This window comes from Azolla caroliniana, unplaced genomic scaffold, assembly GCF_043228905.1.
Source record: "Azolla caroliniana isolate FFs.n. ecotype wild unplaced genomic scaffold, voAzoCaro1.0.p SCAF_8, whole genome shotgun sequence".
Classification (NCBI taxonomy): domain Eukaryota; kingdom Viridiplantae; phylum Streptophyta; class Polypodiopsida; order Salviniales; family Salviniaceae; genus Azolla; species Azolla caroliniana.
This window is the reverse complement of record NW_028230443.1, coordinates 6,353,791-6,381,117: the sequence shown is the minus strand read 5'-3', so window position 1 is coordinate 6,381,117 and position 27,327 is coordinate 6,353,791. Positions and strand designations below refer to the sequence as shown.

General features: G+C 39.9%; 1 protein-coding gene and 1 long non-coding RNA gene across 4 annotated transcripts; one reads left to right on the top strand and one right to left on the bottom strand.

Moving 5' to 3' along the window:
* The first annotated feature begins 54 nt into the window (after window positions 1–54).
* On the top strand, window positions 55–25,762 carry LOC147860917 (uncharacterized). Of its 3 annotated transcripts, XM_087323772.1 has the most exons (4): window positions 55–309; window positions 15,765–15,825; window positions 15,930–16,062; window positions 23,917–25,762. In XM_087323772.1, the coding sequence occupies exons 1-4, from the start codon at window positions 113–115 to the stop codon at window positions 25,311–25,313; spliced, it is 1,788 nt and encodes a 595-aa protein (XP_087179898.1). In that variant the 5' UTR covers window positions 55–112; the 3' UTR covers window positions 25,314–25,762. The 3 variants fall into 3 exon arrangements, with proteins under 3 accessions (XP_087179898.1, XP_087179899.1, XP_087179900.1); XM_087323773.1 differs by lacking the exon at window positions 15,765–15,825; XM_087323774.1 differs by lacking the exons at window positions 55–309; window positions 15,765–15,825; window positions 15,930–16,062 and adding an exon at window positions 23,538–23,805.
* LOC147860918 (uncharacterized) lies at window positions 17,975–18,618 on the bottom strand. Its single transcript, XR_015530132.1, has 2 exons — window positions 18,251–18,618; window positions 17,975–18,162 (listed from the first exon to the last, which is right to left on the bottom strand). It is a non-coding gene; the product is annotated as an uncharacterized LOC147860918 (long non-coding RNA).
* Window positions 25,763–27,327: the final 1,565 nt, after the last annotated feature.

Sequence of the window (27,327 nt, the reverse complement as noted above, 5' to 3'; positions counted from 1 at the left end):
CCCATCCTTCGGCCACCCGGCCCCATGAGCCAGACACCAAGAAAGCTTAAACCCGAAACCCGAAACCCTAAACCTGAACTGTAAACCCTAAATCCTCTGTCCCTCGGCACCGATGCAAGCGATGGCTTCCTCTACAAGCTTCCCCGACATGCGATGCCGTCCCGGAGAGGAAAGCTCCGGCTCCTTCCACAGGATTGGAAGGACGTCTCCCACTCATGGCTCCTTTGTACCCTCCTCCTCCCCCCCCTCACCCACCTTCTTCTGCGCCGCCATGGATCCATGGAGCTTTCTCAAACGTCTGCCTCACAAGTAAGCTTTACGCTGTTTTCTCGAGTCTGTGTGTGAGGTCGATGTCGTAATATGCACTAGCAGTCCATGTTTGTATCGAGTTTTTTATTATTAGAAACAATGGCCCTCGCTTGCCAATGATCGTCGGCTAGGAAGCAATGAGAATAGACGAGCAACAGTGTGTGGTGCAGAGAAAGGCGATGCAGTCTCACTAGAACAGGGCAGGCATTGCCCGCCTTTGCAGTGGCACAACCGTGATCCGTATGAGGTCTTTCTATGTTTCAACACTAAAATATCCGATAAAAGTAAAAATTATGGTCGACTAAGCTCAAATTCTTCCTTGCTAATAATTCCCCTTATAGATTTCGCTCCAATTTGTTCTATGGCATCATACCTTCGAGTTGTTAACCATACACTTAGTAATCTTTGTCAGGTCTTAAAGGTTATTATGGTCTTCTAGAGATGTTTAATTGTACTTCTTTCTTCTATGCGCATCAAGGAACAATTGATCTGCCTTTGTTATAGACATTCTCAGGGAGGAATTGTTAGAATTGTTGTCATATCCATTCCATGCTGTAGCTTTCAAGACTTTGGAAGTCAAAGCAATGAACAGTAAACGAGTCAAATGATGCTGGTAGCTCCGTCATGACTGTGCAATGTGGACCTTCCATTGCCTGTAATTGTTGTCCCTGCCATGGCACTAACGGGGTTCCGTCAACCTAGTCACTGGGATCTTCTTGGTGACTTATTTATGTATATGCTTCAACTGTGTACAGGGATAAGGCACAATTAAGATTCAAGTAACTAGGTATATAATCGATTCTAGTGATTCATTGAGGGACTCCATTAGAGCCATAGTGGCAACGAAAACTATGGCGGCTATTAGAATGATGCTTCAGCTTCCAACATCTCCCATCATTGACAATTAGAATTGACTGTAATTGATCATTTGAGCTATAAGAATAGAGGAAGCTCTTCAAGCATCCATGTTGAAGAAGTTTATGCTGTCAAAGATTCAAAGAAGTGTTAAACTCTTGTGGTTGCAACAACTATATTATGAAGATTGTTACAACATAGAGACATGTGACATTGGCAAAACAAGACATCCATCATTAAAGTATTTTTCTCAGGAAAAAAAAAACAATACAAGGAAGTTCATCCATGAAGTGGCAACCGTTATTTGCGAAAATGAGAGCTCTAATAGTGATGTTCATTGGGAATTGTATTCTACATTCTAGAATTGTAGTGAGTCATGCTGGATATGAATCATTTTTGTGTTCACACACATCATTGTCCTAAGTGTGTTCACACACATCACTACCAAAATATGTAACAAATCCCCCTTGGGAGTGATGCGGTGAACAAGGAGCTGGCACTCATGGTTAAGCAAGTGCCAAGCTATGTGGATAGAGATCAATCCACAAATGGGAGTAGGTCTAAAGCTTTGTGGAAAGCTTCAAACTTCTCCCTAGGCAGAGCAGAGCCTTTGTGAAGAGGTCTGCAATGTTCTCTTGTGTGGGCACATAAGCCAAACTGATCTCTCCAGCGCAGAACCTTTCCCTGACATAGTGATAATGCACCTCAATGTGCTTAGTGCGAGCATGGAACACAGGGTTCCTCGCAACTGCCATTACGCTTTGACTGTCAGTGAAGATGGTGATGACAGAAGACTGACCAACACCCAAATCAGCTAAACGGCGTCTGAGCCACACACTCAACGATAGTTGTGAAAGCTGCCCTATACTCAGCCTCACAACTGGAAGTGGCCACAGTATGTTGCTTCTTGCTCAACCAAAATATGCATGAGCTACCAAGCATGAAGCAAAAACCACTTGTGAACACATGAGTGTCATAACAACCAGCCCAATCAGAGTCAGAAAAAGCATGCAGGTTTGGAGGTAATGATCCCCCCTTGGGATAAAACAATCCAAGTGACCAGGCACCACTCAAGTAGCGAAAGATGCGCTTAACTGCCTGCCAATGATTAACTCTTGGGCAATGCATAAACCTGCTCATCTGAGGGACAGAAAACTGAATATCAGGTCGGGTTATGCATAAGTAAATCAAGCACCCAATTGCTTGCTGATAGAGAATAACATCAAATGCATCTCTAGCATCATGAAGGCTCAAACATAAACCTGTCTCCATGGCAGTGGCAATAGGTTTACAGTTTTCAAGGCCAAAACGCCGCAATAATTTGTCAATGTATTTTGATTGACACAAAGATATTCCACCATCAACTTGCCTAAATTGGATGCTCAAATAATGATGCAAATGCCCCAAATCTGACATCTCAAAAGAGGCATGCCAATCAGCCTTAACGTTGGCAATGTGCTTCTCATTGGGTCCAGTGAGCAACATATCATCAACATACACAACCATGATTAGAAATACATCGTCAACACGCTTAACATATAAGGTGCTTTCAGTTAGACTATTGTCAAACCCAAATGCAATCAAATAAGCGTGTATCTTTTCATACGAAGAGCATGGTGCTTGCTTCAAACCATATAATGCCTTTCTCAACCTGCACACTTTGTGTTCATGCCCTTTCTGCACCAAACCATGGGGCTGAGATACATAGACTTCCTCATGAAGATCACCATTTAGAAATGCTGTTTTAATGTCCAACTGATGTACATTCCAACCATGATGAGGTGCAATTCCACAAATGCTACGAATAGTAGTCATACGGTAGGTGGGAGCAAAGGTCTCATCAAAATCAATGCCTTTTTCTTGGGCATAACCTTTCGCAACAAGCCTAGCCTTATACCTGTCAATTGTTCCATCAGGATTACGCTTTAGCTTATATACCCGCTTAGTGCCAATAGCCTTCTTGCCAGGAGGCAAGTCACATAAAGACCATGCACCAGTCTCCATAATAGCGTCGTATTCTGATCGCATAGCAGCTATCCAATTTTCTGAATTTTGTGCTTCATCAAGAGAAACAGGATCATTCTCATCACAAAGACTAGAGGCAGCCAAAGCATAGCAATCTGATGCAAAAGAAGCACTATGAGAACCTGAACGAGTACGGTATGACAAAGGACCATCTAATTTGCTATCTTGCAAAGTCTGCAACAGCCATTTAGGCACAGTCTTTGCCTCTTTATCAGCCCTTTCATCAAGACCATGCACCATAAAGACAAGTCACATAAAGACCATGCACCAGTCTTCATGATAGCATCGTATTCTGATTGCATAGCACCTATCCAATTTTCTGAATTTTGTGCTTCATCCAAAGAAACAGACTCATTCTAATCACAAAGATTAGAGGCAGCCATAGCATAGCAATCTGATGCAAAAGAAGCACTATGAGAACCTGAACGAGTACGGTATGACAAAGGACCATCTAATTTGCTATCTTGCAGAGTCAACAACAGCCATTTAGGCACAATCTTTGCCTCCTCTATATCAACCCTTTCATAAGTAAGTGCATCATGTAAGTCTGTATCAGAAATGGAATGATCTGCATCATTGTGAGTAGCTTACACAGGCTGAGAAGGTGCCTCAAGTGGGCCAACACTTAACTGTCCACTTATAAAAAGAGGCAGCAAAATGTCATACACATCTCTCGAGCTAACTGATGTCTCCGTAGTGCATGAAAGCAATGGTTGAATTGCATCCTCCACAAAAACAGCATTCACGGCTAGCTAGAATGCGTTTAGTTTGTGGATGATATAGTCGATAGGCTTTACTTTCAGAAATGTATCCAACAAAAATACATTTCACTGCTTTAGCATCCAATTTTTTGCGTTGTTGTTTAGGCACTAATGCATATGCCAAACAACCAAAAATACGCAAATGAGCAACAGATGGCTTGCGGCCATGCCAAGCCTCATATGGAGTGATAGAGTAAAGTGCTTTAGTGGGACACCTGTTAAGTACATATGTTGCACACATGACAGCCTCAAGCCAGAAACCATGTGGTAAAGCCTAACTTTTGACCATACACCTCGCCATTTACATGAGTGACCTGTTCTTTCTTTCACCAACTCCATTTTGTTGAGGTGTATATGGCATTGTACACTAATGTTTTATCCCACGTTCAGCCAGAAATGCATTAAAATCAGAAGACATATACTTCCCCCCATCGATCAAAATGGAGGGTGCCCATTTTACATGATAATAGATTTTTAGCCAAAGCTAGAAATTGTTTGAAGCACAGAGACACTTGGGACTTTGCCTTCAATGGATATACCCATGCATGCCTGGAAAAGTCATCAATGAAAGTCACGAAGTAAATATAGTTCCTAAGGGAATGTGTCTGCATAGGACCACATACATCATCACTATGAACAAACTGCAATTTCTGCGTAGCTCTAATTGAACAATCTTTTGGAAAAGATGAACGTTGCATTTGCGAAAAAAATACAGCCTTCACTGACATGCTTCCGAGGTGCCTCAAGTTCGGGCAAGGAGGACACCATTTCAGATTTCTAAAGGTGAAGCAAACTTGCAAAATTCAGATGACCAAAGCGTGCATGCCAAATTTTTGGATCTGTAATATCTTGAGAATCTTGTATTGCACATGCTGAATCAGTTATAGATCTTTCATAATCTATGAGCTTATACAACCCACGACATAAAACGCCAGAAGCAATAATAACATTGCCATTGGACAGATCATGAATTGTACACCTGCCATCAACAAATTTAACAACCAAGCCAATCTTGGCTAATGCTGAAACTGACAACAGATTTTTCTTGATACCTGGCACAAACAAACCATCTAACAAGGTGAACGAACTACCATTAGCAGTAGTCAAAATGATCTTACGAACACCCATAACTGGATAAGATGAGTTGTTGGTGCATGTCACAGTATTCCCTATAGGGGCAGGCTCCAATGAAGATTGGAAATTGCGTTGCAAGGTAATATGGTTGGTTGCCCCACTGTCGAAGTAGCAAACATATGATTCTATAGCAAACATACATTGATCAAGTGAAGATGGGTCAAAACTGCAAACAGTAGTAAATGCCCATTCTTCATTTTGGACATGATTTGTAGACTTTGTTTTTGGTGGTGAGACTTCTGCAACAACCAGTCCTGCCTCTTTTTTCTTTGCCTCTTTTGCAGCCAAATTTGGACAGTTCTTTATAATATGATTAGTTCCTTTATAGTATTTGCAAAACAATTTTGTTTTTGCTCTTGTTTTTTTTCATTCACTTGTGAAGTATTAGCAAATCCCTTCTTGCTAACAGAAGAGTTCCATTTACCTTTGCCCTTTTGACTAGCTAGGAAAGCTTGATCTAGAACACACATAATAGACCTGTTTTGCAACTAACTCCTCGAACGATAAGGCATTGGGATTACCTTTCATCTTTAAATGAAGAGTTAGAAGCAAAACTCTGATATGAATTAGGAAGGCCATTTAGAACAGTTTGCACAAGTGAACTATCTGGTATCATTTCATCAACAGAAATTAAATCTTTGATTTTCGTAAGAGAGCTGTCCATAGAATCGCCTTCGTTCATGTGCTCACTCTCCAACTGTTTTCGGAGATAAGCACCACGAGCCTCATTTCTTGCTTGGTACAAAGTGGTAAGAGTATACCAAGCATCCCTTGTTGTCTTGCAAGAGCAAACATGGGGAATAATGGCACGTTTCACAAACAAAGCTATCAAAGCATGTGCCTGAGCATCTCTGCCATCCCAACGAAGTTGCTCTGCATTTGGTACAATAGAAACTGTAGCATGAGCATGAGTAGGATGATCAACATCCTCGATAGAATCAATACTATCGACGTTTGTGTTCTCAACAATAGGGCGTTTTTCAACCCCTGAACCACATTCCACAACTCTTTTGCTACTAATACATGGCGCATCATATAAGCCCAGAGGGTAATTTGTTCCATCCAATTTATCCTCAACAACAAGCATCCGAAATACATCATTGCTCTTAGCCATGGCCATTGATTGAACACGTTTTGATGCAAAAAATGGACTGCTGAATGAATAAAAGGCAATAAAGTACCTCTTTGACTTAGAAGATGAAGAGAAAAGGAAGGAAATTTGATTTCTATGTAGCAACCGCACATGAGTGTTGTAGGAATGTTGTAGAAGACTCAAGGAGGCTTTTAGTAGGATTGAATTGACTTGGAAGCAGAAGAAAAACACAACTGAAACTGCGTAGAGGAAGGAAACACACAAAAAATTGTTTTGCAACAGTAGAAAAATGCCACCATAGATGGCGTGGACAAACTGCGTATGGGAGCCGTACCCTTGCTCTTGCATTGCTGCTCAAACTTTGCTTAATGGATCTGATAGCACTGTTGGGTTCTTGTTTTGAATCACAAAAACTTAACCACTTTAGGGTTATGAGAGTATTTATAGATAGGGGGAAAAAACCTCCGAAAGACGGTAAAAATGCCCTTGTGGTCGTAAGTGTGTTCACACACATCACTATCCTAAGTGTGTTCACACATCATTTTCCTAAGTGTGTTCACACACATCACTACCAAAATATGTTAGCACTGATGTACATTCCAACCACGATGAGCTGCAATTGCACAGATGCTACGAACAGTAGTCATATGGTAGGTGGGAGCAAAGGTCTCATCAAAACCAATGCCATTTTTTGGCATAACCTTTTGTAACAAGCCTAGCCTTATACCTGTCTGATGCAATCTGATGCAAAAGAAGCACTATGAGAACTTGAACGAGTACGGTATGTATGACAAAGGAACATCTAATTTGCTATCTGGCAAAGTCTGCAACAACCATTTAGGCATAGTCTTTGCCTGCTCTATATCAGCCCTCTCATCAGTAAGTGCATCATGTATGTTTGCATTAGAAATGGAATGATCTGCATCATTATGTGTAGCTTCCAAAGGCTGAGAAGGTGCCTCAAGTGGGCCAACACTTAACTGTCCACTTGTAGAATGCGGCAACAAAGTTTCATACACATGTCTCGAGCTAATTGATGACAGCCTCAAGCCAGAAACTATGTGGTAAAGCTTGAGTTTTGACCATACACCTCGCCACTTCCATGAGTGACCTGTTCTTTCTTTCAACAACTCCATTTTGTAGAGGTGTATACGGCAATGATGTGTGTGAACACAATTAGGACTACAACGACATTTTTTCCCTCTTTAGGAGGGTTTTCCCCCCTGTCTATAAATGCTCTCATAACTCTAAAGTGGGGTAGTTTTTGTGATTCAAAACAAGAACCCAATAGTGGTATCAAAGCAACTAAAAGACGTTTGAGCAGCAACGCAACGAGTGAACAACAAGGTGATGGCCCCCTTCCATAGTCCGTGTGCGCCATCTGTGGTGGCGTTTTCCTATTGCAAAACAAATTTCTGCGTGTTTTCTATTCCTTTGTGCATAGTTTTAGTTGCATTTTTCTACTTCAAATTGATTCAATCCTACTAAAAGCCTCCTTGAGTCTTCTACGACCTTCCCACAACCCTCTTTTGTGCGGTTGCTGCACAGAAATCAGATTTGCTTACTTTTCTCTTCATTGGTTCATCTTTTAAGTCAAAGAGGTACGTTATTCCTTTTTATTCTTTCAACAATCTATTTTCTGCATCAAAACATGTTTTGTCAATGGCAATGGCTGAGAGCAATGATGTATTTTGGATGCTTTTTGTTGACGATAAATTGGATGGAACAAATTATCCTCTTTGGGCTTATATGATGCGCCATGTATTACTAGCAAAAGGGTTGTGGAATGTGGTTTAGAGTGTGGAAAAACATCTTGTTGTTGTGAACACAAATGCTGATGGTACTGATTTTGTTGAGGATGTTGATCATCTTACTCATGCTCATGATGTATGAATACCCTTTTGTAGGAAAGAGACACATATCAAGAACACATGTATACTCTGGTCCCATAGGTCCAAATTGGCCTCTTTATGGACAATAAAAATTCTAATTTTCAATCACACTCCCCCTCTCTTTTCAATGTCTATGTCAACTGCGGACACTCGACACTCGATTCTTTGCTTCAGCCTTCTACTATCTAAGTTCTAACTATAACTTAAATTTTTTAATTGTTCTAACTTTTAAACTTTTAAGTATGTACTAAGACCTATTAAGAATCGGCTTAACCAGTTTGAACCGGTTTGGCAAGGTTCATGCCAAGCCAAGCCAAGTCGCTAAGCCGCTTTAAACTGGTTTAGGCTTGAGCCGAACCATTGCCCATCCCTAAAATGCAGTGTTCATCCTTTCCAAAAGATGGTTCAGTTAATGCTACACAGAAATTGCAGCTTGTTCATAGTGATGTTTGTGCTCCTATGTAGACACATTTTCTTGGGAACTATCTTGACTTCGTGACTTTCATTGATGATTTTTCTAGGCATGCATGGGTATATCCATTGAAGGCAAGGTCCGAAGTGTTTCTGTGCTTCAAACAGTTTCTAGCTTTGGTTGAACATCTGTCAACATGTAAAATGGGCACCCTCCATTCTGATTGAGGGGGGGAGTATATGTCTTCTGTTTTTAATCCATTTCTGGCTGAACGTGGGATAAAACATCAACGTACATTGCTGTATACACCTCCCTCAACAGAATGGAGTTGCTGAAAGAAAGAACATGTCACTCATAGAAATGGTGAGGTGTATGGTCAAATGTCAAGCTTTACCACATAGTTTCTGGCTTGAGGCTGTCATCAGTTAGCTCGAGACACGTGTATGAAACTTTGCTGCCGCATTCTACAAGTGGACAGTTAAGTGTTGGCCCACTTGAGGCACCTTCTCAGCCTTTGGAAGCTACACATAATGATGCAGATCGTTCCATTTCTGATGCAGACTTAGATGATGCACTTACTGATGAGAGGGCTGATCTAGAGCAGGCAAAGACTGTGCCTAAATGGCTGTTGTAGACTTTGCAAGATAGCAAATTAGATGTTCCTTTGTCATACCGTACTCGTTCAGGTTCTCATAGTGCTTTTTTTGCATCAAATTGTTATGCTATGGCTGCCTCTAATCTTTGTGATTAGAATGAGCTTGTTTCTTTTGATGAAGCACAAAATTCAGAAAATTGGATGGCTGCTATGCAATCAGAATATCATGCTATTATAAAGACTGGTACATGGTCTTTATGTGACTTGCCTCCTGGCAAGAACGCCATTGGCACTAAGTGGGTATATAAGCTGAAGTGTAAACTTGATGGAACAATTGACAGGTATAAGGCTAGACTTGTTGCGAAAGGTTATGCCCCAAAAAAGGCATTGATTTTGATGAGACCTTTGCTTCCACCTGCTGTATGACTACTGTTTGTAGCATCTGTGGAATTGCACCTCATCATGGTCGGAATGTACATTAGTTGGACATTAAAACATTTCTAAATGGTGATCTTCATGAGGAAGTGTATATATCTCAGCCCCATGGTTTGGTGCAAAAAGGGCATGAACACAAAGTGTGCAGGTTGAGAAAGGCATTATGGCTTGAAGCAAGTGCCACATTCTTGGTATGAAAAGATACATGCCTATTTGATTGCATTTGGTTTTGAGAATAGTTCAACTGAAAGCACCTTATATGTTAAGCGTGTTGACGATGTATTTCTGATCATGGTTGTGTATGTTGATGATATGTTGCTCACTGTTCCCAATGAGAAACACATTGCTGACTTTAAGGCTGATTTGAATGCCTCTTTTGAGATGTCAGATTTGTTGGGAAATAGGTCCCTCCTGATGGGATCCAGATGAGAACCGGACGAGTCGGATTAGACGGGAGGAAGGAAGGAACCGGACCGGATGGATTTGGAAGGAGTCGGCTGGATTGGGTATGAACCAACAAATAGGAACATATTAGTAAATATGTTCAGACATGACCATTGAGATCATATTTGTAAATAGCCCCAAAGTTATATAAGTATAAATATAATTAGGGCAACACTGTTAGTAGTTAGAGTGATCATCATTGTAGTTGTTCTGTTGTATCGTTGTACGCAGAGAGAGAGAGAGAGAGAGAGAGAGAGAGAGAGAGAGAGAGAGAGAGAGAGAGAGAGAGAGAGAGAGAGAGAAAGAAAGAAAGATATATTAACGTCTTTTAAGAGGCCAAAATGGCCTATAAGACCGAATAAGAGATTACATCTTAAATGTTTTCTCGTCTTTGAGAACAAATCAAAATAAAGTAAATATTACACAGTAAATATAAAAGTAAATAAGATGAAAAGAAAAGAGACGAGAGAGAGAGAAAGAAAGAAAGAAAGATATATTAACGTCTTTTAAGAGGCCAAAATGGCCTATAAGACCGAATAAGAGATTACATCTTAAATGTTTTCTCGTCTTTGAGAACAAATCAAAATAAAGTAAATATTACACAATAGATATTACACAAGAGAGAGAGAGAGAGAGAGAGAGAGAGAGAGAGAGAGAGAGAGAGAGAGAGAGAGAGAGAGAGAGAGAGAGAGAGAGAGAGAGAGAGAGCTTTTCTGTTGTAACCACCGATTGTGTGAAGATAGAGCTCGAGGTCGTTGCCTTTGAGTCTCACATTGTTGTACCTCTCCTCTATAGTGATCCTATTCGGAGATCCGAGAACTCCCGTGTTTTTTCCCTATTAGGGTTTTCCACGTTAATACTCAGTGTCGTCTTATTTTCTATTTTCCACCATTGAAGTGAGTGAGACTCGGTTGTGGCCGAGCACTATTCCGCACAAGATTTGGGGCATTTGCATCATTATTTGGGCATTCAATATTTTCAAGTTGGTGGAATAGTTTTGTGTCAATCGAAATACATTGACATATTATTGTAGCGTTTTGGTCTTAAAGATTGTAAACCTATTGTTGTTGGGAATAAAGGGCCATCATGCCTTTTATTAGTGCACGAGTGTGAACGCACTCGTAGCACACTTTTGACTTGTATATACATAATATCTAAAAACCAAAAAAGAGGTACACTCTTTGTACCCAAGACAACGTGCATCTCTCTCTCTCTCTCCCTTTGTCTCTCAGTTAGACTCTCTCCCTCTCTGTTTTTGACCTAAACCCTAATGCTCGTGTTGCCTTCAATTGCCACTCGCATGGAGACTGGTTTACGTTTGAGCCTTCATGATGTTGGCGATGCATTTGATGTTATTCTCTATCAGCAGGCAGCTGGATGCTTGATTTACTTATGCATAACCCGACTTGATATTTAGTTTCCTCTCTCTCAGATGAGCAGGTTTATGGATTGCCCAAGAGTTAAGCATTGGCAGGCAGTTAAGCGCATCTTATGCTACTTAAGGGGTACCCGACCACTTAGATTGTTTTATCTGAAGGGGGGATGACTACGTCCAGACTTGCATGTTTTTTTTGACTTAGATTGGGCTGGTTGCAATGACACTCGTGTGTTCACAAGTGGTTTTTGCTTCATGCATATCTTGGTTGAGCAAGAAGCAACCTACTGTTGACATATTTTGGTAGTGATATGTGTGAATATACTTCAGATAGTAATGTGTGAATACACTTAGAATAGTGATGTGTGAACACACTTAGGACAGTGATGTGTGTGAACACACTTAGAACCACAGGGGCATTTTTTCCCTCCTTAGGAGGTTTTTTCCCCTTGTCTATAAATTCTCTTATAACCCTAAACTGGAAAAGTTTTTTGTGATTCAAAACAAGAACCCAATAGTGGTATCAGAGCAAGTAAGCGACGTTTGAGCAGCAATGCAATGAGCGAACAGCAAGGCGACGGCTCCCATACGCATTTCATCTGCGCTGTATATGGTGGCATTTTTCTGCTTCTGCAAAACAAATTTCTGCATGTTTTCTTCCTCTACGTAGTTTTAGTTGTGTTTTCTATTTGCTTCCAAGTTGATTCAATCCTACTAAAAGCCTCCGCGAGTCTTCTACAACATTCCTACAACCCTCTTCTGTGTGGTTGCTACATAGAAATCAGATTTTCTTCCTTTTCTCTTCGTTGGTTCAACTTCTAAGTCAAAGAGGTACGTTATTGCCTTCTATTCATTTAGCAGTCCATTTTTTTGCATCAAAATGTGTTGAGTCAATGTCCATGGTTGAGATCAATGATGTATTTTGGATGCTTGTTGTTGAGGATAAATTGAATGGAACAAATTACCCTCTCTGGGCTTATGTGATGCGCCATGTATTAGTAGCAAAAGAGTTGTGGAATGTGGTTCAGGGGTTGAAAAACGCCCTATTGTTGAGAACACAAACGTCGATAGTATTGATTCTATCGAGGATGTTGATCATCCTACTCATGCTCATGCTACAGTTTTTATTGTACTAAAATGCAGAGCAACTTCGTTGGGATGGCAAAGATGCTCAGGCACATGCTTTAGTAGCTTTGTTTGTGAAACGTGGCATTATTCCCCATATTCGCTCTTGCGAGACAACAAAGGATGCTTGGGATACACTTACCACTTTGTACCAAGCAAGAAATGAGGCTCGTGTTGATTATCTCCAAAACAGTTGGAGAATGAGCACATGAACGAAGGTGATTCTATGGACAACTTTCTTACGAAAATCAAAGACTTAAAGGAACAATTAATTTCTGTTGATAAAATGATACCAGATAGTTCTCTTGTGCAAACCGTTCTAAATGGTCTTCGTTTTGATTCATGTCAAAGTTTTGCTTCTACTCTTCGTTTAATGATCAATGGTAATCCCAATGCCTTATCGTTAGAGGAGTTAGTTTCTGTTTTATACAGGAAGATCAGTCTAGGCAAAACAGGTCTATTATGCGTGTAGCAGATCAAGCTTTCCTAGCTAGTCAAAAGGGCAAAGGTAAATGGAATTCATCAGCTAGGAAGCAAAGATTTGCTAATACTTCAACAGAAGTAAACGAAAAAAAACAAGACCAGAAACAAAAATTGATTCGTAAATACTGTAAAGGAACTAATCATATTATTAAGAACTGTCCAAAATTGGCTGCAAAAGAGGCAAAGAAAAAAGAGATAGTATTGGTTGTTGCAGAATTCTCTGCACCGAAACTAGAGTTTGCAAATCTTGTGTAGATGAAGAATGGGCATTTACTATTGTTTGTAGTTTTGACCCATCTTTACTTGAACAATGTAGTCTGTTGTGAATAAGATGTTTCGTACTTGGACAATGGGGCAACCAAACATATTACCTTGCAATGCAATTTCTTCACTTCATTCGAGCCTACCCCAACAGGGCATATTGTCACCTGCACCAACAACTCATCTTATCCAATTATGGGTGTTGGTAAGATCATTTTGACTACCGTTGATGGTAGTTCTTTCACCTTGTCAGATGCTTTGTTTGTGCTAGGGATCAAGAAAAATCTGTTGTCAGTTTTAGCATTAGCCAAGATTGGCATGGTTGTTAAATTTGTTGATGATAGGTGTATAGTTTATGATTTGTCCAATGGCGATGTTATTATTGCTTCTGGCATTTTATGTTGTGGACTGTATAAGCTCATAGATTATGAAAGATCTATAAATGATTCAACATGTGCAATACAAGATTATCAGGCTATTACAAATGCAAAGATTTGGCGTGCACCTTTGGCCATATGAATTTTGCAAGTTTGCTTCTCATGCAGAAATCTGACATGGTGTCCTCTTTGCCCAAACTTGAGGCACGTTGGAAGCATGTTTGTGAAGGCTATATTTTGTGCAAAATGCAGCGTTCATCCTTTCCAAAAGATGGTTCAGTTAGAGCTTCACAGAAATTGCAGCTTGTTCATAATGATGTTTGTGATCTTATGCAGACACATTCTCTTGGGAACTATATTTACTTCGTGACTTTCAATGATGACTTTTCCAGGCATGCATGGGTATATCAAAACAAGAACCCAACACCTACTGTGGCCACTTCCAGTTGTGAGGCTGAGTATAGGACTGCTTTCACAACTACAGTTGAGTGTGTGTGTGGCTTAGATGCCTTTTAGCTGATTTGGGTGTTGGTTAGTATGTTGCCACCACCATCTTCACTAACAGTCAAAGCGCATTGGCAGTTGCGAGGAACCCTGTGTTCCATGGTCGCACTAAGCACATTGAGGTGCATTATCACTATGTCAGGGAAAGTTTCTCCGCTAGGGAGATAAATTTGGCTGATGTCCCCGCATAGGAGAACATTGCAGACCTCTTCACAAAGGCTTTGCCTAGGGAGAAGTTTGAAGCTTTTTGTTAGGGAAAGGTTCTCTGTTGGGGAGATAAGTTTGGCTCATGTCCCCACATAGGAGAACATTGCAAACCTTTTCACAAAGGCTCTGTCTACGGAGAAGTTTGAAGCTTTTAGAAAATCTTTAAGCCTATTTCATTTGTGGATTGATCTTTGTCCACATAGCTTCGCACTTCAATAACCATGAGTGCCAACTCCTTGTTCACCGCATCACTCCCAAGGGGGATTTGTTGATATATTTCAGTAGTGATGTTTGTAAACACACTGATGACCATGGTGTGTGTGAACACACCTACAACAATGATGTGTGTGAACACACTTAGGATTATAAGGACATTTTTTCCCTCTTTAGGAGGTTTTTTCCCCTCGTCTATAAATACTCTCATAACCCTAAAGTGGGGTAGCTTTTGTGCTCAAAACAAGAACCCAACAACGTTCAGCTAGAAACCCAACAACCCCTCCTAATTAGAACTGAGGGTGCCCATTTTACATGCTGACAAGTCTTCAGCCAAAGCTAGAAATTGTTTCAAGCACATAAACACTTCAGACTTTGCCGTCAATGGATGTACCCATGCATGCTGGAAAAATCATTAATGAAAGTCACGAAATAAAGATAGTTCCCAAGAGAATGTGTCTGCATAGGACCACAAACATCACTATTAACAAGGTGCAATTTCTGCGTAGCTCTAACTAAACCGTCTATTGGAAAGGATGAACGTTGCATTTTTCCCAAAATACAACCTTTATAGACATGCTTTCGAGGTGCCTCAAGTTTAGGCAAGGAGGACAACATTTTAGATTTCTGCAGGTGAAGCAAACTTGCAAAAATCAAATGACCAAAGCGTGCATGCCAAACCTTTGCATCTGAAATAGCATGAGAATCCTGTATTGCCCATGCTGAATCATTTATAGATATTTTATAATCTATGAGCTTTTACAACCCACGGCATTAAATGGCAGAAACAATAATAACATTGCCATTGGACAGATCATGGACTGTTCACATGTTAACAACAAATTTAACAACCAAGCTAAGCTTGGCCAAAGCTGAAACTTACAACAAATTTTTCTTGATCATTGACACAAACAAAGCATCTGACAAGGTGAAAGAACTACCATCAACAGTATTCAAAATGATCTTACCAACACCCATAATTGGAGCGCTCACAATTTTAAGATTGGGTTGAAAGATTAAATTAGGAATTATGACTGCAATTTAAAGGTGCAGTTCATTTCAGCCCCTTGTAATGTGAATTGAAGTTACAGACATACCAAACCATTCTAATGTTGACTACATAAAATGTTTCTTTAAAGTTTCTTGTAGTTCTTGTTATGACTTGGTGATATACTTGTTAAATGGTCACATTATTGAGCATATTCTATATTTTAAATGGTTGTCACATTTTCTTACAATTTATCTACAATTTCTTGATGAATAGACTTCTTAGAGATCTTGGTATGGTGATTTCAAGCCCACCATTACTTATTGACTCTCTTGAGGTACATATAGTGAGAATTGAATTTGGTAGCATGCTGCACAATTAAATTCACCTTACATCTAACTTGAATTAAGATTCTTCTTGACGTGTGTCATTTTTTTGTAGCTTCCGATGGTTTGCTCTGACTTGATTGGTGGAGGATGTAAAAACTGGTCTGACTCTGCAAAATGGCTTGCTACAATTGAGGTGGACCATGTCAAAGAGTGGTTTGAAACAAAAAGAAACAATAGAAGACTAGGTATGTCTCCTTTAATGTGGTATTTTATTTTTGAAAGAGGTCCAAGCTAACCTATGCCTTAAATCCAGGAAGAATATTCCTTGAAAAAATTCGAAGAACGTTTTCTTTTCTTTGCCTTTTTGCCAGTTCATGCTGCGTAGTAAATGTGTATGTTGTTTTAATTAGAGCTTGAACGATGAAAAAACATCCTGGGGAGGGTTAGAAAGAAACCATGTATTAGTGGGCTGAAACCTTGTTTGGGTGAAAAGAAAGAGATAGAAAGGTTTATTATTGTCCTCAAATGTCAAATATGAGAGAAGAAAATGAAATTTGTGTTTATGTCCATGAATACCTTGAAGGTTATAGGACCAAAACTTAATACACTTGATAGATATAATCGGCTTTGCTGTGGTGCACTTAGGCATGTGTAAACATTGGCGAAAAATTAAAGTAAGATTGTAAATACAACCACTGTTTTTGCTAGCTGGTTGGCTACCCGAAATGTAAAGGTCGATAGGAGGAGTTGGAGTCAGAGTTGGAAGAGTGTGAAAAGATAGTAATCGATATTGTATTTTTGCCAAAGTAGAAAATAGAGTAATTTAGAAAATAGAACAGCTACTGTAACTGTAGGTTCTTGCCAAACAGGGAAGTGTATTATCTTGGAAAAGTCTCTCAGGTTGCCTATAAAAAGGGGCCAAGAGCATTGTATCAACATCAGTCTGTTTTGGTTTAATAATATAATTTTGGTAGTTAGAGTACTTACTGTGTCGGATGTTCTGATTCGTTTTCTCTATTACACAGATTATATTTATAACTAACAGTCGATCATAATCGAATGCCATAATCTAATTAATCAAGTTTGAGTAATTAATGTCTGTGTGATGTTCTGAGTAAGCATTTATCCTAGTCGACAAACATTCCATCTCCAACCACAATCTTCTTGATAGGACGACTTAGTGATTAAGACGTCCGACCCTTTGTCGGTCGACAGAGACAACACAATAATTTGACACGCCTGGTGGGACAGTGCCTTGCATGGCTGAACCCACATGCCTTTAATAAACACGAACATTGGACCTTGGACCAAAACCCCCTCGGTCATCTCCTATCGTGACGGTCGGAACTCCCTTGACTGGAACACGCGTAACACAAACTTATATTTCAACAACACGAACCTCTCGTTCGGTCGGAACATCCCCTAACATGGTAACTTTGGTACTTTCTTTTAGGTCTTACAATGTTGTGTGTGTGTTTTTATTTTATTTTATGTGAGTTATCGTGATTTTACAAAATTTTATTGATGCCCTTTGATTTTTTGGAATTTTATTGCTTGCCCTCAAGTTTTTAAAAATTGTGTTGATGGCCTTCAGTTTTTAAAATTCCTCGCATGGCCCTCTCTTTTCTTGTTGATGCCCTCCAATTTGTGAAATTATTCGTATGCCCCTGTATTCCTTCTCTCTTGTAAATCCTTTCTTTCTTCTCTGTCCGTCTTGCTTTTTCTCTTCCTCTTTCTGTCTCCTTCTAGGATTTCTTCCTCTATCTTCCTCTTCTTCTGTTTGCCTCTTTTATCTTCATTTTCTTCTTCTTTACATCATCTATCTCGGCCACTTTGTTTGCTGGTTTCTGTTCATGTTGATCCTACTTCTAGCTCCCCATCTTGTGGCTGGTGCGGGTTCTTCCTCCTGTTTCCATTGGTTTTTTGATGTTGTTCTTTTTTCTTTTGTGTGCGTGTCGTCTCCATGGTCTGGCAACTACGAAATGGCGTGCCGTTTGCTGTATATCTTCCTGCCTGTCCAGCCCTTCGTCTTTGTTCGTCTATTGTCGGACCGACTATCCGGCTGTTCGCCTCCGTCTCCCTCTCCGGTCGGCTGTCTGACTGTCCTTGTTTTTCCTTCTTTTTCTTGAATCTAGAGGAGGAATCCACTTGTTTACAAGTCTTTTCAACCCATCATCCGGATAGACAGGGGCTCTGCCTCTTTGGTAGCCAATCGGATTCAAACCCGCAAGTGGTTCTTGCACCAGCGGTGGGGACATTCCACAAGGAAGGGCACTTTCAGCCTCCACCACAATCAGTAATCAAATTCTCATGAAGCCCATTGAAGTATCAATATCCACTTTAGACTGAAAACACACAAATTTTCACGATGCAAAGATGCAAATTTTCACATCCAATCTGAGGTAGAGGTTTCTCTCTCTTTGTTTTTCAGACCTTATTTGCAGAGGAGATTTTGGATGCTGTCCTAGGAGAGCGTCCATCATCAGTCGCAGAATCACTCCCAGAAACTGAATCGCTTGAGGAAGACCCAGAACCACTACTTGAAATACTGTAATTGCTATTCTTTGCGTTAGCACCCGTTTCTTTCTCGATAACGATAGGAGGAAACTCCTTAGCAGGCATGTCATCACCTATATCTACCTCCTCCTCATCAGCATCACTTCCTGTTTGCATAGGCTGTGGTATCCGGGAAGCTCCATTTGATACCGCAGAAAATTCAGATTGATGATCATCAATAGATTTCTCGTCTTATTTCCCCTTGGAACACTGCATTATAAATCGATGCAATTCCCACAATGTATCAATATATGAAAGATGATGAAATATGTGTGCGCCTGTGTAATAGCCAAGGTTTGAATAAGACATCAAGTTTGATGATGAGAAACAAGGCTTCAAAGAAGGGAAGATTGAACCATGATCCTGAGGCTGCGACCAATGCTTTAGAAAGCTTGCTGGGTGAACTGATGATGTATTGAAGGTTTTACCACATTGATATAAGAAGAGGGTGAGAGATGGCAACATGAGATGCATTCTCTTGAGAATGATTTGCATAGATGGAAAGATAGTACAGATCATGAACTGAATAGGATGAAGATGAAAACTCAGATAGATCAGCAACACGAGCATCTCGCATAGCCATAGCCATAATCATGCTCTCTCGCATCCTTCCGCACGTGTAGTTCCTCAACTTCTTCTCCAAGGGGGTCGGTCATAGGCTAAGATTCCTTATAGACTAGTAAAGCTATTATGTAGGCATCTGAAGGGCAGCATGAGGATTAGGGTTTAGGTCAACCAAAGAGTGAGAGAGTCTGAGTGAGAGACAAAGGGAGAGAGAGAGAGATGCACACTGTGTTGGGTACAAAGAGTGTACCGTTTTTTTTTGGTTTTTAGATATATACATGTATATACAAGTCAAAATGTGCTACGTGTGCGTTCACACTCGTGCACTAATAAAAGGCTTGATGGCCCTTTATTCCCAACCACCTCCCACCTAAAGGCAATGTGCCGTGAGGAAAAAAGAAGAAGAAGAAGAAAGTCAGCTAAGTCCAAGTACGTACAAAGCTGAACTACATACATCTATCCAACTCCCATCATCTGTCAGCAATGAGCAAATCGGACAGCTGGAAGACCCTTCGTGAGAAGATCTGCAGGGTTATCATTTATATGTACTATGACAAGCTCAATGTTCTTGCTGTCAAGTACATCTTTGATGAAGTGATACTTCACCTGTATGTGCTTCGTCTTTGCATGAAAGACGGGATTCCGAGCTAGCATGATAGCACTCTGACTGTCACAATGAAGAATAGGTAACTCTTTAATGTCAAGATTTCTCACTAGATATGAAAGCCATAAAGCCTCCTTGCATGCCTCAGTGGCACCAACATACTCTGCCTCTGTAGTAGACAATTCAACACACTTCTGTAGCCTGGAGATCCTAGAGACTGCTCCTATGAAAGTAAACACATACCCAGAAATAGACTTTCTGCAGTCTGCGTGACCAGCATAGTCCGCATCCGTAAAACCAACGACAGATGCCTTTTGCTTTCCAAAGCAAATGCACAAGTCCTTTGTGCCTTTGAGGTATCTCATAATACCTTTCACCATTTCCCAATGCTTTTTGCCGGGATTTGCCATGTACCTACTAACCCCTCCCACTGCAAAAGCAATATCAGGGCATGTAGCAACCATCGCATATATCAAACTGCCAACGGCTGAAGCATATGGAACCTTGGCCATTTCAGCCTTCTCATCATCAGATATAGGGCTGTTTTCTGCACTGAGTTTCAAATATGAAGGCAATGGAACCCCACTTGTTTTCCCCCTCTCCATATTGAAATGCTGCAAAACCTTAGAGATATACTCCTGCTGAGATAGAAAGAGTTCCCCGTTTGAGCGGTTTCAGAGTATTCGCATGCCAAGGATGTGATTTGCATCACCAAAATCCTTCATATCAAAGCTGTCATGAAGGCTTTGCTTCAATGAATCCAAGGCATGAATATCCTTGCCAGCAATCAACATATCATCAACATACAAAACCAAGATAATCAGGCTGCCATCTCCTGCCTTCGTGGTGTACAAGCAGTGGTCCACTTGACTTCTACGAAAACTTTGAGACTGCATTAATGTATCAAATTTATGATGCCATTCTCTTGGTGCTTGTTTCAACCCATACAAACTCTTTTTGAGCTTACAAACCATTTTCTCTTTGTCTTTAGCCACAAAACCTTCAGGCTGCTGCATATATATGTCTTCATGCTGATCGCCATGTAAAAAGGCGGACTTCACATCCACCTGTATGTGCTCCATATCTTTAGCTGCAACTAAGCCCAAAATGGTTCTTAATGTAGTCATCTTGACTACAGGGGCGAGAAGATCTCATCAAAATCAACTCCATATTCGTGCTTGTATCCTTTTGCAACCAATCTTGCTTTGTACTTTGGCGAGGAATCAGAAATGGCCTTCATTTTATAAACCCACTTGCATTGAAGTGTTTTCTGCCCTTTAGGCAACTGCACCAAAGCCCAAGTGTCATTTTATTCAAGAGATTCCATCTCTGACCACATGGCTTTATACCATTTCTTATTGTCCTGTCTGTCCATTGCTTCCTTGAAGCAAGACGGTTCGCCACAATCAGTCACCATGTCATAATCAGCCACACTGTTTGCATCAGGAACAAATCTGTCAGGCTGTCTAGTAACTCTAGATGATCTCCTAACCCAATGCTCATTGTTTGGTAGCTGTTGAGCCTGCAAATCATCATTTTCAACTCGCTGTCTAGGCATTTCAGCTTGCAAATCAGCATTAACAGCTTGGTGTTCTAGCCGTTCCTGCACATTTGGTGGCTCATCATTATGGGCAAAGGTTGGCTGATCATTTCCAGCCTCATTTTCTGCATTTGCAGGTAAATTTACAGCAGGTGTTTGCTGCTGTACAGCGTGCACATTTTTCTGTATAAAAGGTATTTCTTCTCTACGTACTTCCTTGGTCTTTTCAGGTGGTTTATGCATGCCATTTTCCCGGAAGATAACATCATTGCTGCGTACTATTTTTCTTTTCTCGGGATCCCACACCTGCAATTTCACATGCATAGTTGTCCCCAAGATGGACAACACCATGTCGATCCCCTGTGTAATCTGAAAACCACTCACGATTAGGGGTGACTTGAAAAGAAGCACCGGACTGCACCGGACTCGAGTATCCAAGTGTGCATGTCACCATCCGTATTTGCAAGTAAAGCATGTTCTCTATGGCATGAAGAGACAAAGAGTACATCATTTCCACTATCACTGTCATGAGTGACTACATTTATCTTCAATTTTAGCATTGCTTTTCCTTGGTTGAATGTCTCTCTTCTCTTTCTATGCAATCATCTATCTTCTTGCCCTTTCCTTTCTCTTTCTTCCATTTGAAACAATCATGTTTAGGATGACCCTTTTGGCCATTGTGATGGCATTCTATATCTTTACCACGTGATTTACTAAGGCGATAACTATCAAATTTGCCTCTTTGCTGTGACCTACCCCTAGTATGCAACGCACTAGAGGACTTATTTGATGCATTGTTTTGCCGAATCTCTTCCATGAGTAGAGAACTCTCTACATCGGCATAAAGAAGCATCACATTTGAATTGCTCATAGCAGTCCTGAAAGTATCCCAACTTTTTGGCAAGGTGCAAAGTAAAATCGTGACCTTAAACTCATCACCAATGATGAATTTTAAGGCAACTAGCTGGCTGAAAATGGAATTGAACTCAATCAGGTGAGTTGACATGGGTGTGCCCTCTGTCATGTGCAACTAGCTCGTTCAACTCTTGCCAATAATCTTGGTCTATATCTGTAGGCTTTACCCCTTTGACTTTAATAGGCTTTGCATGCTTCTTTTGCAGCATCACAGAACCCTGCAAGTGTACTCACCAAGTGCTTACCTAAAGCACAACATCAGATATGTATACAGATCCCCTCCAACTATTGCTCTCTCCCTATCTTTTCTACCATAGCTCCACTATTGCATCTAAAGAGCATATACTAAGGTGAATCCTGAGTATTCCTCAGCCCTATTGACATCACTCCTAACCCTTACACCATTCCTAATTCTAGGGATGTTCATTTTGTGGAGTCTCAGTTGGACGACTCTAGTCTTTCACCTGAGTTCATGGTTGAAATCCTAGCTGCTTCAGAATCTCCTATTTCCGATAAAGATGTCTCACCTTCAAGACCCCCTGATCACATAGTCACCTTCGATCTTCTTGGGACGTAGTCGGTGCGTCTTGTCGAACCTGCTCTTATACTTGAGCCTAACAACTTCTAACTTTCCCAATGCCAACTCCAAACCTTCTAGCCTTCTCTCGAGTTGTCTTATCCTTGTTGTGTGAAGCTCTCCCACATTATCGCTACCCATGACGTGATTGTCTCTTCGACGTGCATCATTTACTTTTGTCCATACACGAGCTCGGCTGGCATGAAGCCTGTCACTGAACTGTGGGTGGTCCTGTTGACCCACAAGGTATAAGGCAATAACCAGGGCCAATCTTTGACTTGTACTTTGCAAGCTCTGATGATTGCCTTAACTACGGGTCCATGCCCACGCTCTATTTTCCCGCTGGCCTCTGGGTTGTAAGCAGTCATGAGGGAGAGCTTCACTCTTAATTGTTCAAAAGAGCTCCATAGCTTCATTTGCGATCAACTCTCCCCTATCTGCCACTATCTTCCCCACGCATGGAGGATCCAGAAAACATGGTTTTCTCTCTCTTTATTCAATTTGCAATTTTTTTAAATAACTTTACCTACTTTGACTATAAATGTAAGAAGATCATCAGTATATTTCTGATATTCTTTTGAAGATAACTAGTTCATTCAAATTATAAGCGGACTTTGGATCATGAATATCTGTGACAATTTTTGTGCACCGTGTAGGGTGGTTGATGCTAAAGCTGTTGCCTAGCTGCACATTGATTTTACAGTTTCAGACAATTACAAGTCTTTCAATGCTAGACAATGGCATCAAAGTGACCTTGATGTATAGTCTAGGCAGTTAAGATATTGAAATAAGTACCATGAAGTCCTGATCTCAATATCCACCAAGGGATATCTAATATGTTGCGCACACATGACAAACATGCATGGTATTGCACTGATATAGTACAATATGTTTGACCACATATCAGCCCCCATCGTACACCATCAAATTATCAAGGTTGGTGTGTCTATATTGCATCATTACACACCGATTGAGATAGTAACCCTTGTGCACGAGATGATGGTATTAGGGGCATCCAAGTTGATATATAGTCCAGACCACCAGTTCTTCATCATGCTTGGCTCAAAATGTGGGTTATGCTTGGAGTTCCTAACATATCGCAAGTTATCATAACACTTGATTGTTAATGTCTGGTATAACCTTACCAATAAATAGGAAAATGATAAAATCACTCTCCTTGGTGCTAGTAAATCAGAATGATTGTGGTTTGAATTTTCTTCTACATCAAAGTGGTAAGAGGATTATTTCAAGTGTTTCTTTGTATATGATATTTTGATGAACTCCGTTCAATGAGTTTCGTGTAGCTATGTAGTCTATAAATTTCATATCTCTGCTTTGTGCAGGGGATCATTTTGCTTGTTGTGTTGAATATATTCTGCTTTTCTCACCTGTGGCACGTGTGAAGAATTTGTTAACATCTCAACAGGTAACACATAGGGAGTATTTTGGACCATCTCATCAAGCATCAAAGCTCAAAATACCAAACAAGGGCAAAGTACTAAGTGAATTGATGACAGAAAAAATAGGAGGACATGTACTTATCAAATTGAATGCAGGAAGTCCTTGTGAAGAATTTCAAAGGTTAATAACAAAGGATGAAGAACTGATTGATGAGGATGAGAAAAATGAATCTAAAAAAGACATCATAATAGACAAGAAATATGGCAAAAGTCGAGTTCATACAATTGGTGAGTTTGATTTTCTGTTTGAGGAAGAAACTACAGTCAACGAAATTTCTATATATTTCGAGAGTGGATCTTCAGACTTATGTGATGATTGTGAAGTGTATGAAGAAACTAGGATATATCATTGGGAAGTTTCTGTCAAATTTTTGTTGTATGCTGGGCCATGGGAGATTTTTGGAATAAAAACTCCATGTTGTGCTGCATGGAAAAGTTCATTAAGTGAATTCCCCCTAGATGCAGCTCCCGTACAGTCTAATTTCACTTTCAAAGGTCAAATCATTGATGGAGAGGTGAGGTTCCCAATGAAGGAAACCTTGCACAGAAATGAATTCCTAGGCTGTTTTTTAGGTCCACATGTTGGAGAGACATTATATGATCGGAAAGCACGATTAATGAAGCAAGTTGACCTAGCATGCAATGACCATGCAGCATCTATGCTATGGAAGCTTTTTGTGCCACCCTCAATGGGTCATAACCGCAAAGTTGAAGAACAGAGTAATAAAAAGCATGCAAGAAGTCTACAAGTCTCGCCACGGGCTCTCTTAAAAGGTTACTTGTTCTATGAGCATGAACTGTGGTGTCATTTGCTTCATACGGAGTATGGTAAACCTTCCAAGTCGGCTTATACAGAGTCATTTGTGAATGTTTCCAATGAAATTAATAAAAATGCTAAGCTCAATGTAGATCATTGGATGGGATGGTGGACTAGGTGTAGTGGGTTTCTTGACTTTGCCCACAGTCGAAGTCACAATGGCAACAAATGGTACATCGTGCCAAAGCTAGAATGGTTATCTCCAGTTGTGATTGAACAAGAGGATGGAAGGTTCAATCAATTGCTCACTATAGATGAATTCTTGGTTGTGTCTACTAAAGTGCAAGAAGAAGCAGAGAGATCACATAGCCCTAGAAAGATGAGGTTCATGCTAGCGGAAATGGTTGAAGATAATGGGGCTTGGACTGAGGCGAGTAGAGGATTCATTGTGGAGGATACATGGCCTGATAGTAGAATTTATAGACCACATGGCTATAACTTGGCTTGGCCTCTCGTCTCTTGACATCTAAGGTATGATTACCACTCTTCGATGAATTCATATAATACAATGCTTTTATCCTTCATGACATTTATATGACAAACCATGGCGATTGCATACACTTACATTCCATATGCAACCATTACTTCGCCTAATCATACCATGAAGTGTGGTAATCCTTGACACATGTGCTATACCCATGAACATCTGTGTAATTACATTCGATATCCAACCATTGTTTCTCTTAATTATACCATGAAGTGGCGGATTTTGACGAAAAAATTAAGTGAAACATTTTGAAATTTATTAAAAAATGGATAGCACTATTTGTATATAAATGTAACAAACCATGGTCACCGCAACCTTTACTTTCTTTGTTTTTGTACAATCCTTAGTTTATCATGTTTCAACTTTGAAAAGGTTTTGGCAAGCCTTGGAGGTATCCCAATTTTTAATGCAGTTTCTTTTAGACTTATTTGTTGTATGTTTATTTAACACCATCTTTTGGATTGAAATCTGATGCTATTGAACATGATTTAGGTTTCTTGTTTCTAATAAAAGGACAGGAAGCCTTTCGCATGGTGGTTGAAAACTCAGGTTTTTATAACCTTGAGTTTGTGAGTTCATGTGCTGTTGAGATAGTGCAATCGTCAATAGCAAAACCTACATTCATATAGGTTGTTTATGTTTGACCTTGAAAAGGACACTTATCGAGTTCTCATTCATTGACCATGGGGAAAAGGCTTGAAAGAGAGGTGTGATGGTGTGGTTAGTTGCTCCAAAACACCAGGGAGTGGTGGTTATGTGAGGAGAAAGAAAGTAGAAAAAACTATGTAGAAACATGGACAAGAAACCTTAGACATTAAAAGTGCATATCTCATGAGATATTTGGGACTTGTTCTTCTTGATTGTGATGTACAATTATGGTAAGGAGTGTCATATATGCAAAAAGGTGATATTGACACATGGCAACCATCTAAGACATGTTTATAATTAACATTCACCATCTACCCCCCCCTTCCTCTTTATAGTGAGAGACTTCCACGCATGGTGTTACAAGGAAAAAAGATGTTGTCTTCCTTGTTTCATATGTTCGAAATTATGACTTCCATATGTGGTGTTACTTTGAACATATCATGGATACTTGTATCCAGTCCAATGAAACAAGTGTATGAAGTCATGCAATAATTAGTTTGAAGCTCAATTTGTATTAATTAGAAAAAAGTATCTAGAGAAAGATAAATGGAAAATGTTATGTTGCAATTGGAGAAAACTTGGAATAATTTAATGGTGGAAAAGACTCAAGACTTTGGTTTCTCTTTTGTTCTCTTGTGCATTTTGGGATCGATGTTGTATCACCACTTAGTTTATTTGTTCGGATGGTTAGAATTGAAGCTTTTGTTATCGATGTTGTATCACCACTTAGTTTATTTGTTCGGATGGTTAGAATTGAAGCTTTTGTTATTTGCATCTAAGTAACATATTACATCAAGTCAAAACCAACAAAGTCTAAAGAACAAAATGACAAATATAAATTAGAAAGAACCTTGCAGTTTATCTATAAACCAATATAATTGTAAAAATGTCCTCAAGGACTTGTTAATATGTACAAAAAAAGAAAAAGTTAAGTGTTTGCATCATCTTTTGTTGCCATCCGAGTTGATCAATTCGTATGATTGATGTTATTGGTGCTATGTTTTAGAGGTTTACTTATCATCAATTAGTTGGAGTTTTGCTTTACGACAAAATAGTGAATGTACTTTAATTGCATGGGTTGTGTTAAATATTGTGAAGTGTGATGCAACAATCCCACCTAACTAAAAGAAATTGATGATACTTCCACCAAGGGGGACTGAAATATGATTCCACATAATGCTCTCCAGTCATAAGGACGATCATATTAGAGACATGGAAAGACTATATTGAGTTGAATTTGGATTTCATATGAATATTTCGTTGAGGAAGGGGCAAAGTTTTACTTGATTATGTGAAAATGAATGCATCCATTCATTTATAACTTTTATGTGCATCCACACAA

Excerpts from the sequence above, each read along its gene's own strand:
- LOC147860917 (XM_087323772.1), top strand. The coding sequence starts at position 113 with ATGCAAGCGATGGCTTCCTCTACAAGCTTCCCCGACATGCGATGCCGT. Across the intron at positions 310-15,764 it reads CTCAAACGTCTGCCTCACAA|ACTTCTTAGAGATCTTGGTA; the intron begins GTAAGCTTTACG and ends CTTGATGAATAG. Across the intron at positions 16,063-23,916 it reads AAGAAACAATAGAAGACTAG|GGGATCATTTTGCTTGTTGT; the intron begins GTATGTCTCCTT and ends TGCTTTGTGCAG.